The sequence below is a fragment of the Arvicanthis niloticus genome, chromosome 17, assembly GCF_011762505.2.
Source record: "Arvicanthis niloticus isolate mArvNil1 chromosome 17, mArvNil1.pat.X, whole genome shotgun sequence".
Lineage (NCBI taxonomy): Eukaryota > Metazoa > Chordata > Mammalia > Rodentia > Muridae > Arvicanthis > Arvicanthis niloticus.
The window spans coordinates 24,335,963-24,354,234 of NC_047674.1; the positions used below are offsets into that span (position 1 = coordinate 24,335,963).

The 18,272-nt window shown below is 43.3% G+C and overlaps 1 protein-coding gene across 2 annotated transcripts in view; it reads left to right on the top strand.

Moving 5' to 3' along the window:
• The window catches only part of Uxs1 (UDP-glucuronate decarboxylase 1), a 70,524-nt gene that overhangs the window by 48,810 nt on the left and 3,442 nt on the right, over window positions 1–18,272 (top strand). For both annotated transcript variants that reach the window (XM_034521822.2, XM_034521821.2), the window contains exons 10-14: window positions 1,340–1,459; window positions 9,843–9,886; window positions 13,223–13,283; window positions 14,916–14,973; window positions 17,126–17,229. In XM_034521822.2, the coding sequence (XP_034377713.1) occupies window positions 1,340–1,459; window positions 9,843–9,886; window positions 13,223–13,283; window positions 14,916–14,973; window positions 17,126–17,229 (387 nt within the window). The remainder of the gene's footprint in view (window positions 1–1,339; window positions 1,460–9,842; window positions 9,887–13,222; window positions 13,284–14,915; window positions 14,974–17,125; window positions 17,230–18,272) is intronic.

The window sequence follows — 18,272 nt, forward strand, 5'->3', positions numbered from 1 at the left end:
TTTCAATAGGATACTGCCCTAGTGGGCACTGTCCCAATTTTCCTCCTGTCCCTTTTTCCAAGCTTGGTTAGGGAAGCAGTCCAGCTGCCACCATAAATAGCTTGCTGATGCCTGTTGGCTCTACCTTTATTATCCTGCTGTGAGGGTAGAGGATGAGTGTCAGATGAACTGTACACAATGGACCAGTGTTGCCTTTGTGTCAGGGCAAAGGTTTGCTGACACTGTGAAGAAAGAGCTGGTCATACTTATTCCAGAAGATGCCAGTGTCTAAGAAGAGAACAGATCTCAGCTGAAAGGAGATTCAGGTGTATGTCTCTCCATGTAGCTAATCTTGCTGTGCTGTCTGGACTCAAGGGTGTTCATTGGGAAGCCATGAGACTGCTGTGGACAGAGGTAGGAGCAGTGGCTACAGCTACCTCAGGAGTTCATGCACCCTCTTAATTTTTAGTTCATTCCAGTTAGCTTGCTTAATGGTTTCAGGTCCCAATGGAGGAATCAACAAGCTTGCCCATTTATATGTTGGGCAGTAAATGGTTACAGAAGTCAGTGTATAATAAGGCCATGCTTTGGAATGTTGTTCCTGAGAAAGAGGAGAACAAGAGGGTAAAAGCATCTGATTTGAGCTTTCCTTTGCTGGGCATGCGTGTTTGAGTATTGTAGAATTGCTGATGTTTTCCAGTCTCTTCAGAGAATAAAGACATATTCATGCTCTTCTGATTCTTTACTCGTCTCATCAATTAAATGCAAGTGGAAACCTTTGAGTTATCTTCTACTGAGAGCCACATCTCTGCTCTTCCCTGTCCTCTCCTCTTTAGTACATTATCCCCTGCCATCCCCAGGAGATGGGTGCTGAGATCTCTGGTGAATTCCTGGAACCACAGACAAGCCTGTACTGTTTAATTCATTGCCCTTTCCACCTTAACCAGACAGCATGCTGGCTGTCACTTGAAGTGCATAATAAGCACGTGTCTGTTTTCTGTCACCAGTGTCACAGGTAAAAGATTCTCTAATCAATTTTAGGGCATGACCACACGTGGGAAAATAGGTACCTGAGACAATTTGTGTAAAGTTTACCCTCACACAGCTGTCTCATAGCTTCCCCCACAAGAATGCCCACACTACTGGCCCCTCCGTCGTGAAATCTGAGGCAGCTTTGGCTTTGATGTCGCTCCACATCACCTAGTTGCTTTATGATGAGCACATTACAGAATCAGAATAGAAGTCTTGTCTTTTGAAAGCGGAAAGCAGCCTGTTCTCCATCCTTGCAAGGCACTAGAAATGTAGTAGATGGCTGCACACTGCAGAGAAGCATACATCGTATTCCTTCTTTCTGTTCCAGGAAGGTGTGGAAGTACGGGTGGCAAGGATCTTCAACACCTTTGGGCCACGAATGCACATGAACGATGGGCGGGTGGTCAGCAACTTCATCTTACAAGCACTACAAGGGGAGCCACTGACAGTGAGTACTGCCAAGAGGCTGCCTGTAACCTTTCTTCACACCAGTAAACAAAGGGTGACTTGCTTTAGGGACTTGATGTTTCTCGAGTTGACATATCATTTCCATATGTATCTCTGCTACCTTCATGAAAGGAAGAGAAGTATGTGGGTAGAACACAGCGCAGAAATAGCCTTACAGTGAACCTTGGGTCCTGTTTCATTCACCTTAGGCTCCGGGACTCTTACCTGTGCCAGCTAGCCTGCTTAAACCTCTCCTATGGATTCCTAATGGCCCAAGCTTGCTTTCCTCCTAAGTGGCACCTTGCTGCTCCTTGATGGAGGCTCTATGGTCATACCTGGCCTCCCTTTCCATATCATTTATGGACTCCACCAGCTCTTCCTGGTGGCCTGGCTCTGGACCCACCCTCCCACCATAGTGTCCTATTTTTGAAGTAGTCCCATTCTTGTTCTTTTGTCATGTTCTTTCTGCCTGTCCTAAAGCCAGCCTTCTGAAGAGGAGAAACCCAAAGATCCCTCATCTCAGGGACAGCATACGCCACAGACTTTTGCCTCTCCACTCCCTACTCTTAGACTGACTCCTTCAGCTTCTGTCTTGCCTGTTCTGGGAGTGTTTCCTGGGCATTTTCCCCCATTCTCTGTAAACAGTACTAACTGGACCACTCTCTACATGAAGGCACCATTGGATTCCACTAACTATGTAGTTTTGTTTTCATTGTGCTTGGTACCAGTGCAGTACTTAATATTTAGGTCCCCAGCACAGCATTAACTCTGGAAACCAGGACCTTTGTTCCTTCGACTCATAGCTGTGTTTCTGGCCCCAAGCACATATGATTAGGTAATGTGGTGGCTGGTTTTCGTTGCAGTAAGTGAAAAGTGACTTGGGGGTTAGCCACAGAAGCCAGGAGTTTTAGTTGTAACTGCTAGGTGAACCTGTCTTACATAGCCTTTCTTACTGCATCTGATTCTAGCCACAGATTTCTCTGATGCAGATTCGGCCAGCTCAAAGTAAAAAGTGTTGGAGAATATGGTGCCTGTGGTAACATGGACAGATGTTGTTTTTGTATATGGAGAATGTTCATGATTTATATGCAGATTTAAAGCTATTTCACACAAGGGACTTTGCCATCCTGAAATTTGGTATCTGTGGAGTGTTTTGGAACCAATCCTCATGGAAACTAAGGGATAACTATATTTGGGGTTCAGATGATGTCTATTGAGAAGGGAGATATTCCTGATGGCTTTTTAGCCACCATGCACAGTGACTTACCCAGGGTCAGACTACCTTGTTTGAAAACTGTTAACAGCCTTTGAAGAAAAAGCTTTTTGATTTATTGCCTTTTTGATGGCCTCAAGGGCCCCATATTAAGGACAGAAGCAAGTCCACTGGCAGTCTCAAACATTCACATATTGTTGGCACAGGTCATGTCTCATGTGTTATCTTCAGGCCCAGCATGACTGTCCCAGAAATGTGGGGCGAGATCACTGGCATTAATCCAAAGACTGCCAGACTTCCCTCTTTCTTAGCCACCCAGGCAGAAGGCCCGTGGAGGCATTTAGTGTATTTTGGGGGTTTTATTTGTTGGTTTGTTTCAAAGAATTCTGTTGGCCATCAAGGACCTGATGAACATATTGTGCTTTTCTCTTGGGTTGAAATATCCTTTCTTTGCCTTGTCAGGTGATTCTGTCTAGAAGTCAGCAGGGTGGAGTGGGGAGACGTGTGCTGGAAACCAAGCACAACTTTGAGCATAGAGGGCAAGTGGAAACTCACAGCCAAGGAGTAGAGTGGAAGTCAGTGGATAGAAAAGACAAAGAGGAAGAAACATCTGGGGAAGAGGGTCCTGATGGAACTGACCTAACAGGATTCTTGCTGAAAAAGGCCAAATGGCCCCACAGCTTTGAGGGGTTGGAAAGAGATGAGAAACCGAGGCAGCTATGAGGATCGAATCCACTAAGCAGGGCTTTTTGTTGACTTCTGTGAGAAATACTCAACTGAACAAGAAACTGACTTGGTTTAGCAGAGGTTGTTATAGCTTAAGTACTTAATGTACACTGTAGAGGACAGTGCTGTGCATTCAGACAGCTCCCTTTGGCATTTTTGCTGCCCCCTACTCCCTGAATGAACATCTTGTTAACTCCTAGGTCACCATATTGCTGTGACCTGAACATAGACAGCACTTAAGCCCCTGAAAATAAATTTGAGTCTCCAGAATCTCCTTAAATCTCCCTCATCTTGTAAAATGGAGCCAGAGGAACCACATAGACACCAGAATGCAATGTTGTACAGACTCATGAGTATAGCTGAACACCTGTTCTGCCTGTCCTGTAGACAAGGAGTAGCTTCTGCCCTTGAGGCAGGCAGGCAGGCAGGCAGGCAGGCAGGCAGGCAGGCAGGCAGGCAGGCAGGCAGGCAGGCAGGCAGGCAGGCAGGTAGGTCTGTGAGCTAAGAGGGCACATTCACTCTCATCAACAAGGCAGTAAGTGCTTTTCAAGGCTCTGTCCTCTTTATTCCTTTGCTGAGATTTGCTCCTACAGTTTCTGTATCTTATCAGCAGACATCTCCATATGTAGTCCTGTTCATCCTTTTCTCATGGGCCTTCTAACCTCAAGTTATCCTAAAAACATAGATCTCTGTGGTCAGTGTTGCTTGTGTAGTCAGTGTTGAGACAGAGCAAGCAGGATTTTTAATTGCATCACTACAGTATAGCAGTCTGGGCTCTGCTTCTTACTTTTTGGAAAAATGTGCACTGGCTGTTAGAACTTTTGATGTTTTTTTTTGTTTTTGTTTCACTTTTGTTTTTCTAAGGGACTTCTCCAGGCCCCTCACCTAATCAGAATAAAGATCCATAGTTGTTTTAACTGAGACAGAACTGAGGACCACCCAGATCTGTATATCCTATATTCCCATAGCCACCACCTCATCCTACAGTACCCCTAAAGCCCTAAAATGTTTGGAACAGAAATTTCTCATAGTCTTTATTCAATATATAAAAATTAAGACAAACATGGACACAGCGGTTGGTGTAGCCACATTTCTGTCATTATGGAATTTTTGTAAGCATTCATATCTTCTAGCTCAGTGGTTAACCCAGAACCATCAACATCACATCAGAGGTTTCAGAAAGGTGAATTCTCAGTCTTTTTTTTCCCTTTTTTTATTTGAATATTTTATTTATTTATAGTATAGATGTCATTCCTTTTCCCCATTTTTTCCTTCCTAGAACCCTCTATCCTATATCCCCTCTTCCTTTATGCTTTTATATCATTTTGATAACATGCATGTAATAAGGTCAGTTCTAGGTTGAGGGTCTAGCAATACAATAGATGCAAATAGTCGAGGAAAAAGCAATACAATAAACATAGATAGTCAAAGAAAAAGCAAGGCATTAAACCCAGTTACTTGAACACTCCCGTGATCACTGTTTCTAAGGGCTTATCAGGATGACCAAAGTATCTGAGCCTACTTCCCTATCCTAGCCCAAGGTCATTTTCATGTCTGAAGCCTGCTTCCTTGTTCTAGCCTAAAATTTAAAATCCTGTCTGAAATTACTTCTTTGTTCTGGCCTAATATTTAGATTCCTGCCTGAGATTACTTCTTTGTTGTAGTCTACAATTTAGACTCCTACCTGAAATTACTTCTTTGTTCTAGTCTAATGTCAGATTCCTGCCTGAAGCCTACTTCCTTGTCCTTGGCCAATGTCATATTCCTGCCAAGTGGCTCCTTTCCTTGTCTTTGGCCCATGTCAGCTTCTTGCCAAGCAGCCCCAAAGGCTCTCCCCCTTTTTATTTTGTTAACAAGACTCAGCCTGACTTAGGTCATTATGACAAGAATGCCTTCCTTACCCGTCCTGGAATAAGCATTATCAAAGGCAATGCAGTTCTGTCTTAGGTTGGTAAGGCTCTGTGCAGAATCTTACCCATCCTTGGTTTGCCAGCCTGTTAATTTAATAGCTTTGTCTGGGGGTCCATTTTCAGGTTTAAGCCATGTACTTAGGCTGCCAACATGTTGATGTTGTTAAAGATAAGCTTTAACATGACGGGCAGGAACAAAATTATTCCCAGGACAAGAAGGGCTAGCATGATCAAGCTATATATGACATTCCTGAGTTTTGTCCAAAATGGAAATACTGAGCTCAGGCCATGGATAATTTTATTGGCATTATCTGCAGTACCAATGGTCAACAGAGCAGCATTCTTTAAATTCATAATCTTACTATGCAAAGTTAACACACCCAGAGAGGTGTTAGGATTATGCCAAATATCCTACAGGTACCTTTAAACTTTTTTCTACTTATAATGATAATCATTGTGAATTTCAAAAGTAACACTACTCCAATAATATTTGTCATGACACTTGGGATTGCTCCTAACTCTTGAACCCTGAACTTCCTTCAGATAATTTGAATGGGTTATAGAGCATCATTGTTCTCTATAACAATTCCAGATACCTATATAAATCCTTTTGTATACTCAATCAATACATTAGTAACATTTTTTGCTAGATGGTTAACAAAAATAGTTGTCTTAACTCCTTGTGTCAATTCTATTGCAGAAGCAGTGGTGCTAGCAATTAATGGAACTAAAGCTGTTATACCAGCAATAATCAAGCCTGCTACCCTCTTGCTTCTTTAAGAAGAATACAAGAGACATAGTTTCTCTTTTCGATTCCCTATCTTACAAGATCTAAAAACTTGAGGAAAGGCAGCTTGTCCCATCTGGGATATAGTCAAGCAAAGATGGGTCAGGAACATATATATGTCCAAAACAGCTCCCCAGTCACCCTTGTCAGGGCACTCAGCAAGCTCACAGGTTGGCATCATTCTTTGTCTCAGTAATAGTATGTCTCACCAATCTTTTTAAAGTTCCATGGGCCTCTCCCACAATATCTTGTCCTTGAGGATTATATGAAATCCCCGTAATAAATTGTTGACAAAAAGTCTCGACTGCTCAACTACAATTGCCAGACCCATTATCTATTTTTTTAAATTGGATATTTTATTTATTTACCTTTCAATGTATCTCCTCCTATTCCCCCTCAAAACCCCTTACCCCATCCCCACTTCTCCTATTACTATGAGGGTGTGCTCCCATCATCCTCCCGTTCCCACCTCCCTGCTCTTGAATTCCCCAACACTAGGGAATCCAAACTTTCAGGTACCAAGGCCCTCCACTTCCACTGATGCCAGGCAAGGCCACCCTCAACTACCTATACAGGTAGAGCCATGAGTCCCTCCCTTTGTGTTCTCAGGCTGGAGATTTTAGAGTGGAAGACCATTTCTTTGAAGAATTGTTTTCCAGCTTTTTACTCTAAGGTAGAGCCTGTCTTTGTCACTGAGGTGGGTTTCCTGTATGCAGCAAAATGCTGGGTCCTGTTTACATATCCAGTCCGTTAGCTTATGTTTTTCAATTGGGGAATTGAGTCCATTGTTGTTAAGAGATATTAAGGGGCAGTGATTGTTGTCTCCTGTTATGTTATTAGAGGTGGAGTTATCTTTATGTGGCTATCTTCTTTTGGATTTGTTGGAAGAGGATTACTTTCTTGCTCTTTCTAGGGTATAATTTCCCTCCTTATATTGGAGCTTTCCCGCTATCATCCTTTTTAATGCTGGGTTTGTAGAAAGATATTGTATACATTTGGTTTTGTCATGGAATATCTTGGTTTCCCCATCTATGGTAATTGAGAGTTTTGCCTGGGCTGGCATTTGTGTTCTCTCAGGTCTGTATGACATCTGTCCAGCATCTTCTAGCTTTTATAGTATCTGATGAGAAGCCTGGTGTAATTCTAATAGGTCTGCCTTTATATGTTACTTGGCCTTTTTCCCTTACTGCATTTAATATTCTTTCTTTGTTTTGTTCATTTGGTGTTTTGATTATTATGTGACGGGAAATATTTCTTTTCTTGTCTAGTCTATTTGGTGTTCTATAGTCTTCTTGTATGTTTATGGGCATCTTGTTCTTTAGATTAGGGAAGTTTTCTTCTATAATTTTGTTGAAGATATTTATTGGTCCTTTAAGTTGGGAATCTTCACTCTCATCTATACCTATTATCCTTAGGTTTGGCCTTCTCATTGTGTCCTGGATTTCCTGGATGTTTTGTGTTAAGAACCTTTTGCATTTTGCATTTTCTTTGACAGTTGTGTCAATATTTTCTATGGTATCTTCTACATCTGAGATTCTCTCTTCTATCTGTTATATTCTGTTGGTGATGCTTGTGTCTATGACTCCTGATTTCTTTCCTAGGTTTTCTATCTCCAGGGTATTCTCCCTTTCTGATTTCTTTATTGTTTCTACTTCCATTTTTATGTCCTGGATGGTTTTGTTCAATTCTTTCACTTGTTTGGTTGTGTTTTCTTGTAATTCTCTTAAGGGATTTTTGTGCTTCCACTTTAAGGGCTTCTACCTGTTTACCTGTGTTCTCCTCAAATTCTTTGAGAGTGTTATGTTTTTCTTAAAGTCCTCTATCATCATCATTAGAAGTGATTTTAAATCTGAATCTTGCTTTCCTGGTGATATGGGGAATTCAGGCCTTTCTTGTGTTTGAGAACTCGGTTCTAATGATGCCAAGTACCCTGGGTTGCTGATGCTTATGTTCTTGTTCTAGCCTTTCGCCATCTGTATCTCCTTTGTGCCACCTGCCCCGTCTCTGACTGGAGCCTGTCTTTCCTATTATTTTGGTATCAGAATTGTGTGGGGTGTGTGTTACTACTAGGATTAGAGCTGGGGCCCAAGATCTGCTCAGTGCTCAGGCACAGGCACAGGCTGGAAGGAACCAGTGCTTTGGGCCAGGAGTGACTTAGTGACCTAGTGGGTACCAGTTACTCCTTGTTTGGAGCGGGTATTTCTGTCTCCTTATATAAGATACTGCCCAGGTTAGAGCTCCTGGGAGGCCTGCTTCCTCTGGGTTTTGTGAGATTGGGAGCAGAGCTGCTGCCTGGGATCTGCCCTGTGCCAGAGCCCAGAATGGAAGGACGAATTCTCAGTCTTGAACCAAGATCTTGCAGATCAGAAGTGAAGTATCTGTTTGTAAGCCTGAGGACTTGGGGGTCTCTTTGGGTATGTACTGTGTAGCTCTGAGCCTTGGCTATACCTCAGAATCATTCTAGGAGCTTGAAGAGTAATAAGCTTTGTTCCCCACATAAACTAAGTCCAGCTGTGGTGGGTACTCAGGAATTGGTATTTTTAGGGCAGTGGAAATATAACTGTACATCTAGAGGATCTTAGCTTGGTCTTAGCCACATGTTGGAATTCCCTTAGAGCCAGGCATACAACTGTGAACGAGTCTGCTCCATAGTTTATCAACCTATCTAGGCAGAATTCTATCACTTTTAATGAACATCCATGATGGAGAGCTCCCACTGAATATTCTTCACATTATTCTGTCTGTGAGGTGTGTCTGTTGTACAAATAGAGTCTAGGATTGCAGTTCGCAGGGTCTTACATGTCTGACAAACAGTAAGACATAGATAGAAGCCAGTTCTTGGACACAGTCTTTTGAAGAAAAATTTGATACATGTGTACACACTCATATTAAGTATCAGTACTGACATACAGAGTATAAGATGTCCTCACGATACTTTCATTTTCCTTAATAATTTAATTAAAATGCAATTATATAATTTCCTTTCATTCCCTTCCCACAACCCTTCCTGTATCCTCTTCCTCCAGTATTTCCCATTCCCCTTTACTCTCTTTTAAATTTATGGCCGTTTTTCCTTTGATAATGATTATAATTATTATTAATTATTATTGTTATACACACAAGCATTTAAATATATAACTACACCTGCTGAATCCAGTGTTGTTTATGTGTATATGATTTCAGGGTTGATTGACCATTTGGTATGGTCTAACCAGTTACGTGGTCCATCCCTGGGGAAGACTAATTGTCCCGCTCTGAGTAGTTGTTGGTTACCTGTAGTTCTTTTTCTAGCTTTGAAGCCTTGTTAGCATGCTGGCATTGGGTCTTATTCAGCAGCCACATTGTTGCAGTTCTATGGGTACTATTGGAGACACACTCATCTCACAGCAGCTTGCCTCTGGCTCTCAGAAGTCTGCCCACCCCCTTTCCTTACTGTTCCCTGAGCCTTGAGTAGAGGAGTTGTGTTGTAGATATATGTTGAGGATGAGCACTCCATGATCAGTTCTCTGTATTTTGGCCAGTTGTGGTTTTCTGTGATAGTTTCTGTCTGATGCAATGAGAAGCTTCTTTGATGGGATGAACTTTAGATATACCAGGCAAAGAGGGTGTGTAAGCCTTAAGATATCATAAGTCCATGTCAGTGCCTCTTCAAGGATTGATTCTGAAGTCAGACCCAAAGAATTCCAAGGAGCCCCACTAATAGTGTCAGGGTGGTTTTTCTCAAGTCTAACTCTTGGTTTCCTTCTAGGTGTATGGATCTGGGTCTCAGACACGGGCATTCCAGTACGTTAGGTAAGGCTCTTGTCATTATCCTTGGTTCTGAGTAGAAGGCAGCAGCAACAGTTCACTGTACATTTCATATTGTACATCCTGGTTATTTCCACAGCTCACCTATGCATTAAGCTAATTTTAATATTTGATTGGGAAGCTCTTACGTCTCTGTTTAGAAGTTAAGGTTGACTATCATCTACTCACTATTTCTGTGATTCCTGGCTAATCTTTTACTGCCACCTAGTGTTGCATAGATAAAAGTTATCTAGCACTGAGGGGAGCTTGAATAATTAATGCTGCAGGCCAATTGGTCATTCATCACGCCTGCAGATTCAGATGTCTAACCAGTTTTTGAAAACATGGCTCTTTATCATGGCGAGTCTTTAAGAATGTAAGGTAAGAGTGTCTTAATGGTGATTGTGTGTTGAAGCTGAGGCAGGCTCATGTTTCTTAATACTTGGTGACTTTTATAGTTGTCTTTGGAATTCTACCTAAAGTTTTGTTGGTCAACACAGTTGGTAATTAAACGCAATTACCACATTGAAGTACCTTCTACCTATACAGAGCTATTACAAATTCTATGGAAATTTCCAACACCTTTGGTCATTGTAAAACCTAGTTCTATATTATAATACATGTACTTTTGCTCTTAACTGCAAATACCTCAAGTGTCTGTTGGCCAGAAAATGCCTTCCAAGGGTACTGTAGAGTAAGATGTTAGCTGTAGGGTGCAGGTCTGAGTACCTTCCAGCCTCAGCCTGGGCGAGCATGTCTCATTCAATAAGGAGCTTAATAGAAGTCGCTTAGAAACATGGAAATCCTGCTTTATTTTTTTCCCGAAAGTTAAAATAACCAGAGTAGACTTTTCCCTGTAAGTATGTAAACTCTCAAATGAGATGCAGAAGAAGCTGTTGATAAATGCATATTACAGTCAGTGTTTGTTTCCTGAAATTGCAGTCAGCTGGTCATGTGTTGCCTAGGAGCTTAGTTTATTCTAAGAGTTTCACAGGGGAAAATTGACCATCCCTCCCTCAGGACAGTTTTTGTTTTGGAGTGTAAAGCTTGGACTGTGTACTCAGAGAAATGTACTGGGGCTCATTTCTGTAGCTGTGTATTGAACCATCTCTTCATAATAATAGTAACAATGTGTTTTCATCCCATCCCCCTTCACCCACCCCTCAGTCATGTACTTCCAAGGAGATCTTAATGTCTTCAAGTACAGAGATTCAACCTTGAACTACATAATCAGGGCCCCAGACTTTCTCATCTTCTGCCATCCTAAGACTTGATGTAATACAAGGGGCACTGGTTAGAAACCTGTCTTCTTCCTGGTTTCAGTGACATCTCATACAGAAAGTAGCTTCTGATGCATTTGGTGGGGGGAAAAAAGGTAGATGATTAAAACACTTTAAGAATTCATCAATGCCTGTGCTGTGTACCATCCCAGCTAGAATAAAACACAGAGCATCAGGCCTCTCATGGCCACAGCTCACACCTAGTTGCTGTGTCCTGCATGGTCTCCTCCCATACTCACCTGATACCTTGGAAAGAGGATGTAAGTAGTTTTCCTGTTCATAGATGTGAACCTTTTCAGCAGAGCCTTTTTCTGCAATGCTGCCATTGTCTTCGTATCTGAGATCACCAGGATGTAGCCATGTTATGGGTCAGTTTCTTGATGTTACACTGTTTAGTAGAGAACTGACCAAAGATTGACTATTTTTAACACATCCCCTACCCTTTTAAGAAACTGATTTTTTTTTTCTTCACAGTAGAAGAGTACCGTGTTCCAATCTGTATTTACTCTCCTTTGTTAATTGTCCCCAGAGCCACAGTTACCTCAGCAGTACTACAGGGACCCAAGGCCTACATGGTCATCTGCATTGACATCTGGCATGACATGTCTGATTTTTCATAGCTGGGTTGTGTCCTCATTCACATAACAAAGGCATGTTATTATATTTCTTAAAAGTCACTTTGTCAAAATGACACTTTGAAAGAGCTTCAGGCTGAATGAGTATGATTTACACAATTTTGACTTTAAAAGTTGCCAACCCATTACATACAAGGTGCATGGCCCTCCCTCCTCTCCCAAAGAGGATGACTCCTTAAGAAACAGTCATCCTCCGACAGCACATCACCCTACCCTGTAACACATAAGAGCCATTTCGGACGCTACTGAATGGCAGCTTTTAATGTCTCCTTACAAACACACAGAAGAACGCATTGTGGATTTAATGACTACTGCCATGGTGATGAAGTGACTTTTTGCCAGTTTCTCTTTAAAAAAACAATCGCTAAAGGTCAAAGGTGGTTTGCATTTGCACTTGATCTGTGAGAACAGAACATAAAGCATATTCATATAAAATTTCCATTGTTGAAAACTTAAAAGCAGAAATAACCTTACTAAGTGACACACCAAAAAAGAAAAAGAAAAAAAAAAAAAAAAAACAAAACCTTTTTTCCAATTAAAAGAAAAACAAAACAATCTTGGGTTTTCTTTTGGAAGCCAATCATGACCCATAGTGGCCTTCGCCTTGTGGTAGAGCTGGAGGAAGAGGGAGAGGTTTCCAGGTGGACTTCATTCAGAACCACAGCTGCTGGACATGGGCGTAGAGCAAGCACTTACATTCCCAATGAGGTGTCATTTTTACGAAGTAACTTTTCTTTAACAGAGCTACACTTTAACGCTTCTGAAACTAAGAACCAAACCTTGGTAAGCGGAAGTTTGCTTACTTCTCTTCACCTTCATGGCTCAGCTGATCACAATTCATCCGAAACATCCAGATGCCCCTGACAGCTTCGTAGGATGTGTTAAGGGTGGGCTGCTGGAGGCTTGGGGAGGGGGCGGCAGCTTTTATTGATTTCGGTGCTCAGTTTGTTTGGCTGTCGCTGTGATTTGCCAGTATGGAGTCTGCATACTGAAGTCCATTCATTTCTGTGGAGCTTATTGTATAAACAGTCACAACTTTTGTGTTGGTCGACTACTGTGGGTCCATGAGGTGTCATTAGAGACCCTGCAAATGCCATCTCGGGGGATATATACCTACTTTAACTTACTTTTGTTGGTCATTGATTGTTTTCAGAAATGCACAGGAAGGGTAGATTTAACCCATTACTGTCCTCCCACTGTGTTCACCACCCCACCACACCCACTAAAAGCAAATCCCAGTGTGACAGGACTCATTCCATCCATGAACATGCTAGCATTACAAGTACCATGTTAATTTACAGGGTTTTATTTCCACATTCAGTTTTCCATTTGGGTTTTGTTTTTGTCTGGGAAGGGTTGGTACATGGCCTCAGTACTTCTGCACTCTGGCGGACAGTGCCTGACCTAACTCTCCTTTTTTTCCCCAGTGATCTGGTGAACGGCCTAGTAGCACTGATGAACAGCAATGTTAGCAGTCCTGTCAACTTGGTGAGTACCGTTTTGTCTCTGCTTTGCAGTTTCCAAAGGGTCTTTTGTGATAGGCTCTCCTTGCACATGACCAGCTTGTGTAGGGCATCTGAAGTACTCAAGTGAAACAAAGCAGAGTTGAGAGACTGAGAGAAGATCATTGTGAGGCATTCACGAGCAGTGTAGTGAACTTCCTCTGCCTGAAAGGCTTTCTGTAAAGATCACACATGTAAGGATCGCTCTATCAAATGTTGGAACCCGCACTGCCAAAAGCCTTGGGGGCTAAGTTGTTCCGGCTTGTACTGCCCCAAGCTGCTCCGGTCCACCAAGTGTCTAAGTGTCTGTCTTCTGTCTGCCTCTCACCTTTTATGTCTCACTTCTAAGTCACGCCTTTAAGTCATGCCCTTAAGTCTTGTCTCTAAATCACACCTTTAAGTCTCACACCTTTAAGTCTCACACACCCAAGGGAAAATCCTGGGTATATAAAACAAGATGTTATCAGAGTGTGCTCAGCTGTTGCAGGCTGTTGTAAACAAGTCTCTTGTCAGGGTATAGGGCTCAAGATGGCTGCAAGGATGATAGCCGCCTTCTGTCAGCTCCCCACAGTGGATGAGGCTTATGATAAAAGTTCCTGCTCAGTTTTTTATACCTGTACATTCTCTATACATTGTGTTCCCTTATTCTTTTAAGGAAGCTTTTATACAAGAACATTTAGGAACTGTAATCTGTTTAGAAATCTGCTTTCCCTTAAATCACAAAATTGTCTGCCAGGAGGCGCCCAAAGGCCCTTCTCCATGTCTCCCTCCATCACTTTGCTCTGCCACTTTGCCTTTTTTTGTGTCTACAATTAAGCCTGGGCCTTCCTGAAACTTTGATCTCTGGGTCCAGGATAGCCTCAGAAATTGGGAGCTGGGGGAATTTAAAATTCACAGCTCTCAGGCTTTTCTGTGTCTGCCTAGGGCAGTATACTTGAAGTAAGAGTAATAGGTTAGAGAAATGGTGGAGCAACTGCCTAGCATGGGCAAAGACCTGCATTCCATCTTCAGTACTGCAAAAAAAAAATGAAGGCAGCAGTTGTTAGAAAGTGTGATGGAAAAAAGGCAGAACAGATTTTAACAACTTCCCCCACCCCACCCCAATAAGTGACATCATCAAGCTCATGGAGACTGCCCCTGTGGCTCACCCAGAACACTGGTCTATGACAGCATCCATTGCTGATGCAGCTTTCTCTGGGGGACCATTCGTCCTGCACTGTGGACGGTGTTGGCACAGTTCTTATAGAGGAAGTATGTTGTCCTGGAGAGCCAGTATTGTGAAACCAAATATGCAGAGTGACTAAAGTGAAAGAAAATTAGATTAGAGTTGCTTGTCCTGGAAGCTCACCAGTGAGTATGCCCTTTTTAAAAGTGATCGTAAAGGCCCTTCTTCAGAACAGACAGATGAAGGTCTAAGGTAGTATATTTTGTACCTGGCCGGGATGAAACCATTCCAGACTGTGTCAGTGAGACAAGAAGCTGGGGTGAAGTTACTTGGAGACAGGGTTGTCTGGGAGTTGGTGGTTGATGCAGGAAATGTCTCTGAAGTCAAGTGTGTCTAAGTAGGGAAGTACTGCCATTGTCATGACATTTATAAGAGAATCCATTTCTGTTTTAGGGAAATCCAGAAGAACACACAATCCTGGAATTTGCTCAGTTAATTAAAAACCTTGTTGGTAAGTAGGCTACACCACTCGGAAAGAACTCATCTGTGTTTACCCTGTGTTAGTAGCACCTTCCTTAGAAAGTAGAAGCTGATTAATTGTATCAGAAGTAAGTTTAATGAGGAACATTTCCAGTTCTGAGTTGGCAATTAAAGGGAGGATGAAATGAGATGGGTTTGACTCCCAGGTCTAGTTGCAGGTCTTGATGGAGTGTGGGGCAGAGATTAGACCTTCAGGTGTGACATTGGTGTAACAAGTGCTACTTCCATTGAGACCAAGTTTAGGAGCATGGAGAGAGTGACATTAGCTCTGGCCAGGCTAGATTAGGCTGTGTGACATTGGAACAGTGTTCCCATCAAGGAACAGGATGTTCTTGGGTCTGACTAGGGTTGCAAGTGCCAAGAAAGTACTCCCTGACCTCATCCTCAGGGTTGCTGGGGCGCTGGGAAACCTGGTCTCCAATCCAGAAATTTGATTTCAGGACATGCCAGTCTGGCCTGCATCATTATATGATATGTGTGCTTCAGGCTGCTCTGACTTGACCCTGCTATCTCCTTGGCTGAATGGGCTCCTCCTTCTTGGCTCAGGGCTGTGGTGAGCAGCTGTGTACAGCTGTTTTGTTACAGTGGAGACTGAAGTCTTCTGCCACATAAGCATAAACTGCATGGTTTCAGTAATCCCATTCAGACTAGCTTCCCAGTTACTCATTCCCACTGTTGAGGCAAGGTTTGCGCCACTCCCCATGTGCCTCCACTCACCATGCCTTTGAAACCTCTACTGTCCAGATGGAAAGCATGGGCCAGACTCATTGGTAGCATGACACTGTGGGTATGAACTCTAGCTTTTTGGATCAGAGTGTGCACAGTGATCCAGGTGTGCTTCAGAGTTTAGAAAACCCTGACCTGCATACTAAGGAGGACTTAGGATTTCTACCTTGCTGCTGCTGCTGGTGTGTGTGTGTGTGTGTGTGTGTGTGTGTGTGTGTGTGTGTGCGCAGCAGTGATCCAGGTGCACTTCAGAGTTTAGAAAACCCTGATCTACAAACTAAGAAGGACTTAGGATTCCATCTTGGTGCTTTGTGACTCTGTTTGTGTGACTGTGCTATATGACTTACCCAGGTCTGCCTGGTGGTCACTGTAGTAGGTCTCTTTTGTGGTCACTAGGGTCTAGTCCCCACCCCTGGGTGCTAAGCCAGGCTTTTCTGTCCTCCACATACTTTATACAGCAGCAGAGCTGACAACTCATATGACATGAGTTGGTTCTGTGCTTGCTCTGACTGGAGCATCGATGGCCAGGTTTTCATGGGCTCCAAGTTACCATCTACATGCTGTTGATTAAGAACAGAGCAGCATAAGCCACCTGATCTCCATGAGGAGGGATTCCCAGATCTTGGACAGCCAGGTGTAGCCCATTTGGAACATCTACCTCCAAGATGGCTCCAACCCACAGTTATACATGTGTGTTTGTGGGACTGTTCCTCATAGGCACATCTGTACCTATTACCTGAGGTGGAGGTTTGTTCTTGGCACAAGCCCTGTTGCTTTCCTAAAAGGCTTTTGTGGGACCAGAAGCAACCATGGCACCTGATGTGTTTATAGAAAGATAAGGAGAGAGGGGAGATATGTTCTATGGATGTGTAGTCAGGTATGGGGGAAGGAGATGTCTCAGTGGGCCCATGCCAAGGCATCCCTTGCCCATGAGGGACCAGCCACATGAAGGTATAGTATAGAACAGAGTTTATTCAGGGCATGGGGAGGGAAGTTAAGAGGGTAGTAGAGGTAGGCCATGAGCACGTTGCAGGGGGTGGGGGGTTGGGGAGGAAAAGGGGCGAGGGGACAGGGAGCAAGAAGGCAAGAGAGGAACAAGAAAGCAGGAAAGGGAGGAGGGGGCAAGCAGCCCCTTTTATAGTGGGTCAGGCCTACCTGGCTGTTGCCAGCTAACTGTGGAGGCGGAGTCTAGACAGAATGCACCTGCATGTGATTGCTTAGTAATAGCCATGCAGGCACACTTCTGGGTTTGTGAGGACTGTCCTGTGTGGCTTTGTTAGAACTATAGGGTCCTTGCTTACAGGTACGATCATTTTCCCTGCATCTGTGGATGGTAAAACACTGGCCTTAGATGCACTTGGCCTTACCTTTTTTTTTTTTCTTTTTCCATAACTCAGGTAGTGGAAGTGAAATTCAGTTTCTCTCTGAAGCCCAGGATGACCCACAGAAAAGAAAACCTGACATCAAAAAAGCAAAATTGATGCTGGGGTGGGAACCTGTGGTAAGTTTCAAGGAGGTCCACTGCCTCGGGAGAAAGGCATTCACCTCCCTTGTTCTTCTCCTCCTAAGCTTTGGCCCTTGTTAGGAGGTTTCCTGTGAAGAGGGAGAGCTTGCACATCCAGGCAAGCACACGGTTTTCTCCAGAGGCCATTCAGTGGTACGGGATCCTCCGTTAGTGAAAATGGCTTGGGCTTCTCATATGGCCTCTGTTTTTTCAAGATTATATAAACACATTGTCCTTTTTTATTCTGTTGCTGTGATAAAACACTCTGACCAAAAGCACCTTGGGGAGGAAAGGGGGGATTATTTGGCTTACACTTCAGGTCACAGTCTTTCACTAAGGGAAGTCAGAACAGGGACCTGGAAATAGGCACCATGGAAGATGCTGCTGATTTGCTCAGTGGTTCATCCTTAGCTAGTTTTCCTGTACATCTCATGACAGCCTGCCAAGGAAACAGTGCTGTCCTATGTAGGCTGGACTGTCATACATCAGTTAACACAGCCAAGGTAGTATCTCACAGACATGTCTGCAGATTAACCTGATAAAGACAGTTACTGTATTGAGACTCTTACAGGCAGTCCTAGTCCGTCAGGTTGAAAGTTACTGTTAACTATGACATGCATCAGTCTCCAAAGGCAGTGTTAAGGTGTATATGTTGTTTTTCTCATTGCTGTAATAAAATTCCTTAGAGAAGCAACTTAAAAGGAGGAAAGGGTTATTTTGGTTCACAGTGTCACAGGATTTCAGTCCATTGTGGTGGGGAAGGCATGGCAGCCAGAGCTGTAGAGGCCATGGCAGTTGCTTCTCACATTGAGCAATAGGAAGCAAAGAACCTGGGGCAAATGTGACCTCCAAAGGTCCCACTGGCCTGGAAATAGTATCATGAGCCAGGTGACATTTCAGATTCAGAACATCAGAGGATGACAGCAGCAGCATTGCAGGGCCCTGGTGTCTGGAGATGGATTAGATGAGATTTCATGTAGACAAAGGCGGTCTAGTCATAAAGTCCCCAAGCTGATGGAACGCCAACTGGAAAGTGTGAA